This window comes from Pyxicephalus adspersus, chromosome 1, assembly GCF_032062135.1.
Source record: "Pyxicephalus adspersus chromosome 1, UCB_Pads_2.0, whole genome shotgun sequence".
NCBI lineage: Eukaryota > Metazoa > Chordata > Amphibia > Anura > Pyxicephalidae > Pyxicephalus > Pyxicephalus adspersus.
The window spans coordinates 68,372,138-68,386,714 of NC_092858.1; the positions used below are offsets into that span (position 1 = coordinate 68,372,138).

The following is a 14,577-nucleotide window of genomic DNA, read 5'->3' on the forward strand; positions in this document are numbered from 1 at the left end:
TTTCCAAATAACCACACAATAATAATACCAACAACAACACAACCTGGAGTTGTAGCAGACAGAATCATGATTTATATGTAATACACAGCGCCCTGGATCAGCAGGGCTTCCACTGCTATAAACCATAAGCAGAGTCCCCACATAAGCCTGCTATCTAGCTCTATGTCTTCACAATAGATTCTACAATTATAATCACTTTTTGTTCATATACACTCAAGAGAAGGCGGTAAGACATGAGATAGTGGTGACGCTCCAAAGGCATACAGGCATTTCATTTTTACAGAAACAAGGGATACATCTTCATGGAAATAAATGGTTTATTGTAGGTTAGTTTTTTCCCTTTATTTCCATCAATAGATCAGCTGTAAATATGAATGTACTGAACCTGCTGGATTTTTCTTTCTTCTTGCAAGGAAGAGAGCTGGATCATGGTTCTTAACCCTCAGCTGTCAGAGTAAAATGTAAATGATGTTCAGTTTGTAGAATTGTTAATGCAGTTGGCTTGCTGTGATAAGTCTTGCCTGACAATACTATGTTTTTTAGTTACATAGCTAACCTTGTGTGATTAGTGCTATTGTTTTTTACTAGGATGATGGATGAATATAACTGATAGCAGTGATTTTACAAAGTTGTGCTTAACCTTACTATATCTGATCAGTCAAAGCAAAACATGTTGTTCACATTTGCCCCGAAAAAAGGTGGGTGGCATACACTGATCATCGCCCGTATACAAATAAATCAGAGGAGAACTCATCTATTTCACATCAAAATGTAAATAGGTTTTGCTAGGGAAAAAGCAAAAGATTGATATAGTACAGTATTATTATTATTATGGAGAGCATGTAGTGCTATGGCACTTGATCCCAAAATTCCATTACCAGATCTAGAAGACATGTTGCTGTTCATTAACAATGACCTCAAGGAAACCGGTAATATGAGACTTACCTTGCTTATATAATCAGTGACAAGACACACAGGCACATATACACACACACAAAAAATGAAAAGTAACAATTGTTTGACTGATAACAGATGAAGGATTACAGAATTAGCAGTTGCAGGTCTTCGTCTTGATGGGCAAACTTGCAGACATTACTAATAGCTAATAAGTTTTAATGGTCTTAAGTCCTCTCCACCAGGAAGGGTCTGAATTGTAGTTCCAGCCTAATATTTTATTATTATGAAGGTTTTTTATTATTCTAGCAAATAAAAATGTTGACCACAGCATTAGAACTACCAGTAATGGTAATGAGGATCATCCTGCTTTGCAGTACAAAGGGAATAATCAAGGCATACAAATAAAAGGAAACATCATGTAATAGGCATCACTGAATATAAAATCCTAATATTAATTCAGAGAAATTAAATTAAGTACAATTTAAGCATTAGGACTCACCTACATTGGTAAAAAAATATACTATCTGTGTGTAGGTAGAAAAGTTGTAAATTCCAATCTTCATTATTATTATTGTCATTTTAATGTGTACACTAACAAGCTTTTTTTGTTCTGGCCAAACTAACAGCTGTAGGGCTGTAGACGTGTCGTCCTGTATTATAATTTGGCCATATTCTGTACCAGAAGAGTACATTCCGTTATCTACATAACATTTACACAATTCACAAACACACATTTTAGGACAAAGGTAATCATAGGAGACTAACCAGCATTTTATTTGGACTGACTACTGAGCCTTGTTGTACCTAAATGTGGCAACAAATTTACATTTGCAGTTGTTCCAGTTGGGCACTAAAATAACCTTTCCATGCACCATAATGTATTTCACAGTAAACGCTTATACCCTACTGGCTGCAAAAGTATATTTTGTGTATTAGAGTAATCCATTTCAATGCAATTACACACCCAATGTCTAAATGTAACCCAGCAGAGTAGGGATTTAGAAGCTAAAACCATCCAAGGCTTTAAAAGATCTTACTACTACTTGGTCTGCCACGGTGAGCAAATGTCTGGGAGAGTCCTGACCTTGTGCAGCTGAAAGCAGTTTATTATATATTGTATTGTATTATTACCAAGTGCATCTGGTAGGTCTGGTGACATCAGAACTGATATGTTCCTTTTCATAGTGCTCCAATAGAAAATTAGATTACGTCTTGTACAAGCAAAGGGTACAAGGGGGTTGCCCTTAGATATACCTTACTCTTGCCATTTGTATTTCTGCAATGCCTTATATAGTGGGGGTTAACACCAAATGGCAGACTGGCATTAAGGCAGATCCAGGCATCAGAGTCTCGTTAGACTCCTGCCCTTATTTAATGAAAGAAACAAAGCAAACAAAATGGTCTTCCCTCGCAGGGGTGTTTCAGCAACACAAAAAGTCTTTAAAACAAAAGAATAGTCTCCTGGCTGGCAAAACCAAATGATTGGAGCTGGCTTCCAAACCACCACTTAACTTCTCACAGTCACAGGCACAGTCTGTCTCTCACATTCACAACCTCTGCAACTTGGCACCAGGTGTGCTATATCGGCTTGTGAGTCTCAGGAAAACGTGGAACCCAGAGTTGGGAATCTGCCCCACCCCACTTTTCCAAGTACCTTGTAGAACCAACCCCAGAACAAAAATTCTGAACAACCAGCAGGGAAAGTTAGAGCTTCCCTGCAACAAATCTCTGCTGGCTCTACCTCAGTTACCTCAGTTCTACCTTCAATTTATTTAAGTAGTGTCAACTGTTTAGAGTAACCATCACCCTCAATTGACGTTAGTGTACACATTTTTATCTATCGATAAACAGGTATATCCACGCTACTTTATATCCAACTACTAATATTTACCTAAATATATACTAAATTGATTAAAGTGTGAGATTAGGCAAATACAACTTGTCTGTTGAAATAAACGTAGCATGTAAGCTCAATAGAACATCAGATTCTGCTCCCTGAAGTAATTTTAGACTCTTCCAAATAAACAATAAAAGATACACATTTACTAACAATAAGGAAGGTTGTAAAGAATGCAATACAGTGCAGCAAATAATCAGTATTTATCCTTCAATGATCTTACTACAGTATTCCGATGAAAGGTGAAATCTAATCACTTTGTGTGGGTTACTGTGTTCTGTACATCACTACATCTCCTAAAGTTCCCTAATCAAAGGAAACTCTTTCTTAAAAAGAGATATGTAGGCGGCCATTGCTGACTTGATAGAAATAACAGTTGCCTAGAAGTCATGCTGAATGCTGGCTTCAGTGGTTTCATGTTGGGCAGGTATGCAAATCAAAATTTTATTAGATGCTGATTTTTTGTTCCCATTCAGTGACTTAGAAAGTTTAAAAAACAAAGACAGGCAAGTATCATTTTAGTTGTAGGTAATTATTGGCGGCTCTGTTTTCCTCTCAGTACCAATTTTCTTTGAATGTGCCTTAATATATTTTAATTAATGGAAAACTATACCTTTACATTAACCATGCTATAATACATCACCTCCCTACTACCTCTGCCTACTGTTTTGTTTACATCTCTAAGCCTATAGGGGGTAAAAACCCAGGATAAGGGTTAGTCTACACGTACATTTTTCCCCAGCGTTTAACCTGAGGCTTTTAAAGCCCTTTGTTTGAAATCCTCATGCATTCCAATGGGCTAATCTACACTAGAAAATTTCCTTGAGGCACTTTTATGAGCTGTATCTTTAACGTTGCTTGCAACGTTTAAAAAATTAAAATGCTGGGTTAAAGCTGGAAAAAGTCTAAAATGCGAGAAAACACGGGTAAACGCTTTTATTGCCTGCAATGGCACATTTCCCCGCATTTTCCTCTTTTTTTCCAGCATTTTCCTGCGTTCTTAAGCACTAAAAACGTAAACGCGTTAAAAAACGCGGGGAAAACGAGGCAAAGGCGGCATTTTAAAGCCAAGCTTTAAAAGGCTAATAAAAGTGTTTAAAACACATTTATAAATGCAATAGGAATGTTTACATGTGTTTTTAAAAACGTCCGTGTAGACCCAGCCTAAGGCAACACGAAACAAATTTTAGCCAGAAGGTGTTTATTGTGTATTTGATACATGATTATCTGTCAAAAATTCTGCTATGTTCCATATCGAATTCTAATTCCAACTGTCCACAGTACAGATTCTGTTGGGACAGTTTATCCAACGGTAGGACAGGAAAGTTGGGCAAGTTGAGATTGACATTTATAATTTACTGATTCATCTCGTCTCATGTTACTTTTCCCTTTTTGTCAATGGGCAAATAGCTTTGTAGATAAGCTTCAAGAGGGATGTATGACCAAACTCCTGTCCATTAACCAGCTAAAGTATGTGGCTTTGAGGCCGGTGCCATAACTCCTGAGGCTCTCCACCAGAAGTATTTTCCTAAAATTCAGCCAACAAGCCCATTTATTGTGCAGACAGTGCTATCTAAAGTAGACATATATTTAGTTGAAGCATACAGAGGTATGTATGTGTCACACTTACCTCTTCCTCACTAAGGAGCAGACATCTCTCTTCTGCGCATGCGGGCAGCTCTACCTCTGGGCGTGTCTCTGTTTTCAAGCTTTATCAATTTCCTCTAATCCGCTGGCAAATCAGAAAAAACCCTCCTATCCATCCCTGTTAGTTCCTGCTAGTTCCTGCTAGTTCCTGTTCACCTGGTGTTTAATTCAGTGTTTCCCCTGTCCAGCTGCTGCGTTAAGCCTTTGTTGTCCAGTCTGTTGGGTTCCCAGCCAATTTCCCTGTGCTATTCCAGTGTTCCTGTCTGTCTGTGGATATCTCTGAGTCGCCTGTGCCTCGTGTTGCTTCCAGTGTCTTCTCTGTTCCCTGTTCCCACACTCGCCCCTATATCACTGGTGTCTCCTGGATCCCTCCCAATTGACCCTTGGTTTGTGACCTGGCCTCCCCTGCTTGCTACCTGCCTCAATCCCGGCCTTCCTCGACTATCCTTCTGCATTGTGATTTGGTACCGTGTTTTGCCCACCTTGGTGCGCCCAAGGACCGCAACCTGGCAGTAACCAGCGGCGCAACATCCTCACCATCAGAGACCCTGGAGAAGACCTGCTTACTGCTTAGACCAGGGATGCCCAAAACGTTGATTGTGATCTACCAGTCGATTGCAAAGGCAACCTGAGCCGATCACAGAGCCCTGCCTTACCCCCCCTTGCTGTTTACTAGCAGCCTGGCTGCTATGTCTATAGGGATGCTGGGGATGTCTTTCTGTGTGTGAAGGCTCCATGTAACAGTGGGGAGTGGGAGGGAAGGCAGAGAGGGAGCGCGGGAGGGCAATCTGAGGTGAGCAGTACTGGGCGATACCTTTGTACAGATTAGCAGTTCTTTTTCTTGCGCAGCACGTCATTCTCCAATGACAGGTAAACTGTAGCTTTCTTGTCACTATAGCCTTGTAGTGCAATGTCTGTGCAATGTTCTGCCATTCAATGTCTGATTAACTTCAGTCACTTCTGTGTCATACTCGGGATATATATAAATAAATTTATGTTTATATGTTAGCATTTTTATTGTTGGTAGATCATTTTGACTTGGTCATTTTAAAAGTAGCTTGTGAGCCAAAAAGGCACCCCTGGCTTAGCCTCCGTGTGTGACAGTATGCCTCATGAGTAGCCAGCTTTACCATAACCTGTAAATGCTAACCTGAAGGTGCTGTCTGAAACAATATCCCAAAGGCATGGAAGATTCAGTCCGGGTTCCTGTGACAAGGATGTCTTCCACCATAGCCCTTCTCAAAACAAATAAAGGGATTTGCTCATACATTCACCTCAGTGAACTCTTACAAAAAGTCGGTTGAACTGTCAGATGATTAAGAATGAATGGATTTAAATAGGGATGGAAGAGGAGAATTCCAGTAACAATGTATCCTGTAAATGAGTACTCATGAGGGTTATGGTAGATTAGCTAGACCGGCAGTATGTACCTTCTGACATCTTACTTAAAAAGCATAGAACTCTTTCTTCTAGTTGTAATACAAAGTTACATAGTATGTTAGGTTGAAAATAGACATAAGTCTATTTTCCCTACCAGTAGGGAAATAAACATATCCCAGATATAAAACCCTATGGACATAGTTAATCCTGACGAAGGCAAAAAAACAAAACAAAGTTTCCTTGTTATCTAACAAAATGGTTTGATGAATAATATTACTTGTAAGTATAGTTATATACTTTTATACACAGTTATAATTACTGTAATTGTAGGAGAGTATGCATTCAGCCCTTGACAGAGGGCCTTGAGGCTTTGTTCCCCCTAATGCTATATGTTTTGTTCTTCTATATACATTCTGCAAATGAATTAAAATGTGTGGTGTTAATTACTAGAAAAGTCAAGTATCACAAGATAATCTAAAGAATAATTTACAGTGTCAATTAATAAAAAATCAAAATAAAATAATGTCATTTAATAAAAGAGCTATTGTACCACATTAGTAGTTTGCTAAGCGCTAAACATAAGTTGCATTTACTTAAATATATTATACTTATTTAAATATCATCTTGTTTTTCCTGAAAGTGCATGACTTTTATTTATCCATAGCTAATAGGTATTGTTAAATCTTTTTACAGCCATTACCTACACTGTGAAGACCATTTGGCTGTGATTCACAATGACTGCTATTGTCAACACACAAACATCCTACCCACTGCTGCACAGACTGTCCGTCAGAACAATTGATGAAGATATTGAAAGAATTGAAAATGGAGCAAGCAGGTATGGTCATTTCATATGACACAAAACATAGCATAAGATGTGTAGAAAGGGAGAATATAAACTCTCCATTTAGACAGCTAAATTAAAAAAGACACACATATATGCTTTATTGTTGTTTCTTCTTCAGGAAGAGCAAATGGAACAGTTCCAAATCCTGTATGATGATTATGAATAGGTCCCTGGCATGTGATTCTTTCTTTAGCGTATCATGGCTTTTTCAAGTAGAATAATTTGCTTTCATTGATATAGGTGGATTTTTTTACACAAATAGCTGGTAAAGAAGACATAAGGTAAAATGGTTGCCTGGTTTTCACCAGGGTCTATGATAGTGGGGTTGGGCTTGGCTGTTTTGCATCTGTTGAGTTAACACCATTGGGATTTTCTCAGTTGACAGAAGGACAGGCAAAACAGGGTTCCACATTTTAAACAGGACCAGATTTAAAATAAAGGCAAGCTGTATCAACTTCAACTAATCAGAGGCAAGAGACTGAAATCACACATTATATATAAGGCGAGGCAAAACCAGCAGCGGGAAAATAGATACCAGAACCCCAGCCAAATAAGGACTAATTAAGCTGAATTTGGATATTCACTAAAAAGGTTCCGAATGGCTGACATGGAGTAACAGGCACTTTCTTACGTACCTAACATCAATTAATAGAAAATGGTTATCACTGTCATTAAGATATGTTTGGAATTTATGCAACTACCCTATTTCTCATCAAAGATGTCATCTTTGTACCATCATAGAAAATGGTCCCATTTACTATTCCCCACACATGGCTAAAGATGTCTTGTGTTCTTAATATTCTATAAACTGGAAGCCTCCTACCTAGTAGAGGAAGATGTTGTCAAGTTACTTACTTATCTTATTTCTTCTCTATATATTCAAATTATAGCAGTGTCACGCAAAATGGTGAAATTATTTAAAAAAAAAAAAAACAAGTTCTGGATGCAGACACTTTTCCTACACCATAGCAATATCCCAAATAGTAACACGTTGGAAATCTGGATGATAACAAAGCCTCTAAAATCTTTTTCCCAGGTAAAAGTCTATCCAATCCGGAAACAAAAACTGTACATATTGCAACATGTTTAGATGTTCTGACCAGTCTTCATTTTTACTTTATTTTCACCTGCTAATCCTGCCAGTAACAAACTTTCCTATGGTGACTATACAGTATTAATGTAGCATTGTCACATACTGGAATTCCTATTTCTGCTAGTACAATGTTGATCCTGGCACTTTGTGTAAACAACAGTTTATAAACTAGAATAAATTTTCCTTTAAGAAAACTGCTATCTTTTTCTGAATGCTTGAGTAATCTAAGTAGTATGCTGCTTTGATAAGTTCAAACGCGAGAAGATGTCTTTTGATTCTGAACAGTTCTAAACTTTATTCATAGAGTATAGATTATCACTAGAGGTCAATTTTTATTTGAGCTTCATTATTATTCTGTCTTTACCTTTGATGTGCAAGAAGCCAAAAAGAAGCTTCCTGCTGAGACTAACATGTTTTTTTAAATTAGAGTCATTCACTGTACATGTTCAATTAAACATATTCATAAAACAAAATATTTAAAACTATCAGGGGAAAATACACAAAGCAGATATCATTGCTGTAAAGTATTGAGATTTTCCAACAGTCTACCTCAGCAATAATGAGCTCCTCTGATCACTGGCAGTACTGATTATCACCCAGGGGAGGTAACAGACAGCCGGATTAGCGCAAGAAAGGCTCAAAATCAGGAATAGTGCTTATTAGTTATCAAGCAACCAAAAACACTGTAAAGCTACGTACACAGGCTAGATAAAGGTCCTCTGAGATACCCATCGTACCTGTTTCTGTCCCCCAATGTCTTTTCGTGATCTGCCGTGGTGGATCACTAATAAAATTACTGGGGATGACTGTGGGAGAACTCAGGGGCTTCCTTTCCCCTTTCCACCCTATAGAACTGAACTGGGTTATGTGCACAGCACTTACCAGAAATTTGATGTATGTATGGGACCTTCCAATGAGTGCTTATAACATTCAAATGTTGCAAAGTGCATTATCTTTAACGCTCAAAAAAATGCTGCCCAAAAACAGGTATCAATTGGCCCAATGGCATGAATGGGAAATACAAACACGGGTGTCTAAACACTAGGGAAATAGTCCATGTAGACTTAGCCATAATCACCTAAGCAGTAAGTGGAAGTATCCCAAGACTGTATACTTATAAAACTACAAATGGGTGGGGGAGTCACATATTTATTTTTTCTTTCATTTTGCATTGCTCGAGCTTTTATAAAACAGTCCTGTTGTCAGAACCAGTAAAGTCTAATAGCTAATGGCCCTGGTTATAAAAAAGTATGTTATTCAAAGTTATACAATTTGAAAAAAAAACAATTTACTGTAAAATTACTATTTGTTGACTGTTTTACCTAAACATACCTAAAACTGTATATGTTGGTCAAGGTAAAATGAAAAAGGGCAGAATAACTTTTCAGTAGGGGACAACCTTTAGCAAAAACGTTTCAATAGGGGACATCATGGTGATAGCCTATTGCCAGTATTTCTAACCTGAATCTCTTTCCATTTTTAGTCTAATACTAAAAGTTATGTAAGTGATTATTTAAAAGCCTAGTAAAACACAAATCACATTGAATGGTATATAATGCTAGGTCTTTTTAAAGGCTTATCCAGCACAGATAATGTAGTATGATTGCTTTGATTAAAGGAGCCAATGTGTGAAAAGTCATTTATTTTCTAATCACAGATGCAGGGGGGATGCTGGCAAACACAGCACTGTTAACTAATGATGTCCATTCTCCCCAATGACTCCTGATAGCTGTTACTTGGCACACGGTCCCTGCCGCTGCATCTTCTTACATAATACTGCCACCTACAGCCCCCTTCATATCATACTGCTGCTAGAGCCTAGTCACTGACCTTCCTAACCTGGAAAAATAAATGAAAAAGCATTAGTAAACGTTTATAGTTAGCTGTTTATTGTACCATTTTACACTCTAAAATATGAATGATAAATTGCTAAAAATGAAATACTGTGGGACCCAGAGAGCGGTGCTACTAAATTATCCATATGCACAGGCAACGCTTAACAAGTGCAAACACAGTGTTTTTGTGTAGAATATTTTGTTTGTTTCTTTATTAGTAATTATTTAATTTTTCAGTCTATATAAATCATATAAACTACTGTAATAAGGAAAATTATTTTGATTTTATAAACATTGAATGCCTCCATCATTGTCAAACAAAATAGTCAAATGTAGTGTAGCCCATGCTGGCAAAAATCTGAGATGTGTATAGCAGTGCCCTGACGACATGGTGGATCAACCAACCGATCATGAGCGACCACTGTGTATTTCAATGGAGGAGAGCACAGTGGGTGCCACTCGCTCATACACCTCCCTCACCATAGAACAGAACTCCACTGTGTGTATAGTGTTCATTCATCTGTCACTGGAAGCGATCACAAAAGATCGTTTCCGGCTACATTCATGTGACGTTCAATGGATGTCTTTATAGAGCTAACCCGAACAAGAATGAGAAATAACACAGCTATAGCCCCTAAAGCCAGGAAAATGTCAATTAGCTTTCAAATAAACATTTATGAAGTTGTATACAGTGACTCAGTGATCAGATTCATTTTAAAATACCTACCATTAAGTATCTCCCTGTTCTCTGTCCTCCCCATTCTTGATTGCTTTATTAACTTTAAAATTTTATTTTTCGTAATAATTTTAAAATATTGTACTGTTGTACTTTTTTCCTGCATTCATATTCTTCATATTGTTTGATATGTAAATATTACTAGATGTATAGTTTACAGATGGCCCATCCTTGTCTATTGTTTTGTTACTTTAAAAAAGATTTTGTACTTATGGGCCAGGTTCTACTACTATCTTTCAATAAAAACAGATTTACTCATAAAGTACCTACCAAGTATATCATTGTTATAACCTATAGATATGGTTTTATGTATAGTTGACATTTTTAGAAAAAAATATTTTTTCTCCTCTTTGGGAATCATACTTTCTAATCTAAATTAATAAATAGGGTCCAAGATTATAGGTGATGCTTAATAGATTTGTGCATTGGTGATGAAATTTGTATGATTTGTGTTCTGGTTTTATTGGTGATACTGCAGGGCTCACTCAATCTGTGAGGACACATCGTCTGAACTACAACGTGTTATTGCATTGGATCCAAGAGGTCTTACTGAATCCCGAAGAAGTTCATTCACAGGAAGAGGAGGGATGGCCAGGTAACCAAACAATAAAGAAACAAAAAGGGGGAAGTTTATTTATGAAGATAACTTTGACACACAAGTGGATAAAGTGTGGTTTATGTGTATATTAAATGTATATGTAATATTAATATATTTTAAACATATATTATTATATTGATCTTCATGTTATTAACCCAATACGCTTGGATTTTCAGACGTTTTTGGAGGCTGCACAATTGCCCAGTGCATTGCAGTGCTTAACATGCCCCTATTAGGCAAACTTGGGTGATTAGGGACGAGCTACATGTAACAGATCCCAGAACCATTGCATGCATTGATCAACATTCATCAGAACTGCAATACCAACACTAATTACTTGGTTTTACCAAGGAAATGAACTCTGGAAGCTGTGCCCGAAAAAAAAAAACGAATCACCATTTTTGTATATGCCTTGTTCTGCACTGTGCCTCTATGAGGGGGTGACCATCTAAGGAGAGGCAGGGCTTTGCTTCCTTAATTTCCCCTCAATGAAAAAGGTGATCAGAACAGAACTGACACCATCAAATCTCACTGTTAATCCCCCTGAGACCAGCAGTGACAAGTAATAGTACCTCACAGAAATAAAGCTGTGGGCAGAAGAGCACCTAGGCACACTTACTTTCCAGCACATTCACTGTTTTTTGGATATTTTTTAACTCCATTACTTGTCATTGTTAGTTTCTGTAATTAGTACATTGTTAAAAACAAAATATATAAAAATCCCTCTTATAAAGAACAATAAAATGCAGCAAAATATTTATCATAGTACTTTCCATAGGTTGTCCAGATTTCTTCTCACAGTACAAAACTGGGCAATGAGACATCTTGCCCGGGAAGATCAGCGCCCAGATTCTTTCTTGGAACGCTTTAGAGGTCCTGAACTCAAAGAAGTATCAAGCAGGAACAGCATCAACCAGTCTGTTGTAGAAAATCAAGAACATTTACAGAAAGCAAACAGGTATATATAATATATAAGGGTTAGAAGAATGTTTTTGATATTCTTCTATCATGCTGTTAACACCTTTTATCTTCTAGGTGTGCTGTATGTCTGGTTCCCAGCTGAGCATTATGGTTAATTCCCCTGACCAATATGACATTACTGTGTACTGTGATATGGAGGGTGGTGGAAGAAACCACAGAGAGGGGACCAGGTATCTGACACACTCTAAAGTGTTCAAAACAGATGGTTTTTTAGAAGCTGTGTCTCTTTCAGACAGTAAAGATCAGCAGTGTTGGCAGTGGGATGGCTAAGCCTTCTTTTTTAGGTAGCATTAGCATCAATTCAATGCTTTCCATCCATTTAGCCATTTCAGTCTGATTCTGGTAATAAGGGATACACTTTAATATGCAATGTTCCATGTCTCAAACCTGCTATTATTCTTTTAATGAGAAAACTTCTCTCAGGATACGTTTGTGTCTACAGTCAGATTCCAGAACTCATTTCATGTTTTCTAACAACTTTCTACTCCCATGTAAACATGTTTCTGGGAGTTGTACACACCGGAATTAGGGAAATTGTATATATCTGCTACACAGGACATTTTAATTTGCAATCCCCTGGGTTTCTAAAACTGGCAAAAAAATAAGTTGCCCCTTGTGTTCTTCTGACCTCGACATATTTGTATTATTATTTTCACTACATACCTTCAAAATATCTGTTGCTGCTTGTGTGATTGGCTCAGTGCAAAGTACAGTTATATATATATTCCCTATAACAGTTAAATATCTTGTGACATGCTCTGTAAGGCTGTTTTTTACCTACATAAATGTAAAATCTTCTCCCTTCTTATTGCAGCACTAAAACTGGTCATCTTGTAATATTTACGGCTTACCTCTTTATTGAGATCATAACTACTTCAGAAATTTATTTTATTATTATTTGGGTTAAATAAGGTGTAAAACAGGGGTCGGCAAACTTTAGGCCAGATAGGCCTTTCCGGTAGTTCGTTTCGGCCTAGCGGCCCCTTGAGGATCCGGCCTAATGCTGGCTGGCAACCCGCGGCTTCAGATGCCAGGGGGCATTGGGAACTACCAGAGCCAGAGCTCCGGAGCTGCCCTCCTTGCTCTGGCTCCCCTATTTACCGCTGCTATACTTCTGCCGCTGCGGTAAATAGGAAACGCTCCCTAAAGGGAAATCCCTCCCCTCCGCAAGGCATACGGAGCTCCTTTCAACTTCACCAGGTCTTGTATCATAGACAGCAAAGTGAGCAAACCTGAGAGTTTCTAGTTTAGCAAAACTTTTGATACCAAATTGAATATTTTGTAAGGAAGTCGGTTTGTGCAGAAATCACTTTGCACATACCTATACTAGTTTTAGTCTATTTATACCTTTCTTCAGCTTCATTGTATGTAACACATATCAGCATGAATCCCAAAAAGGCAGCTATTTTACTTTCTAATGATTTTTTTTACAGTGCACTTGTCATGGGAAAATAATGAATGATGCTTGATACTCCTTTTAATAATTTTAAATCTTTAAATAAAGACTGTCTTTGACAGTTTGGATCTGTCAAACCAGGAACAAATACATTTCCAGGACATTTTTTATTTAATAAAGATTTGAAGATAGAAAAGAGATTTGAGTATAGATGGTGTTGGAGGTCAGTATTATTGAATCACTTACCAAGATCACTTGTCATTTCTGACTGGGGTGGGACAAAAAGTAAAGGTGAGCGAGTTGCTCAGCTTCATCCTCTGACTCGATTTTGTCTTCCTGCAAGCTGGAACTATTCTAGATCAGTTAGTTAATCACTGTTGTGAGGAATTAGCTTTGAAAGCACTCACAGCAGAGAGGTTTTTCAGAATGCAGTTAAATTGCAAGTTCTTCCCACTTTTATTTATAAAATGAAAACATTTGATCCCCTGGGAGGGTTTTCCCTCCCAGGGGATCAGTGTTATTCTCAGCATGACAAAAAAAACACAAAATGCAGCCCCCTGCATCAGACCACTTCTGCCCCTAGTATCAATGGTGAGTGTTTCATTTCTTTTGCAAGCCCAAAGCAACATGATGACTTCCTTAGATTGCATGTGAGTGGCAGCTTGGGCTCACAGAAAGCAGGCCAAACAATGTTGACATCATACAGCTCAGAAGACAGGCTAGGTTGGATGACCAGCGCTGTAAAGAAAGTAAGTATTGCAACAAATCTGCATTTTTATTATTTTAAAAAGTAAGGTAGTATAAAGTAAGGTAAGTAAGGTAATATATACTTAATATGGTTTTCACAAGGTCACCAGCACAGAAAAATAAGGACAGCCTTGTTAGGAGTTCTTGTCAAGAACCTATTCTCCCTTTTATTCCATGCCCCCTATACCCATGATATATTAAGAAAAATGTTATTACCTAATAAATGTATTCATTTTATTCAAGTTATCACAACCATTGGACTCTTGCCAGTTTCAATGTCAACAACAGCAACAACACAGAGTAAGTTAATTACTGAAATCCCCCCAAAAATTACCGTAGTTGTAAAAAATTATGGTTCTCTTAACAGTTGTATATAGATTTTAGAGATAGATTCCCAAGTGTACAGTGAAAGTAGTACCCCCTTCCCAATCCCCCAACCCCTTTTCTAGTGCCTGTTATGAGAGAAATGTCAGAACTTTTTATTTCTGGGGGAGTGCTACGTTTTTTTTTTATTTCCTATTAT

The 14,577-nt window shown here is 37.6% G+C and overlaps 1 protein-coding gene across 2 annotated transcripts in view; it reads left to right on the plus strand.

Moving 5' to 3' along the window:
* Positions 1–14,577, plus strand: part of CNGA3 (cyclic nucleotide gated channel subunit alpha 3) — a 30,203-nt gene that overhangs the window by 1,056 nt on the left and 14,570 nt on the right. Inside the window, exons 2-5 of one of the 2 annotated variants that reach the window (XM_072413001.1) lie at positions 6,515–6,659; positions 10,811–10,927; positions 11,709–11,888; positions 14,298–14,354. In XM_072413001.1, the coding sequence (XP_072269102.1) occupies positions 6,556–6,659; positions 10,811–10,927; positions 11,709–11,888; positions 14,298–14,354 (458 nt within the window). In that variant the 5' untranslated portion in view covers positions 6,515–6,555. The remainder of the gene's footprint in view (positions 1–6,514; positions 6,660–10,810; positions 10,928–11,708; positions 11,889–14,297; positions 14,355–14,577) is intronic. The other variant, XM_072413008.1, reaches the window with a different exon arrangement.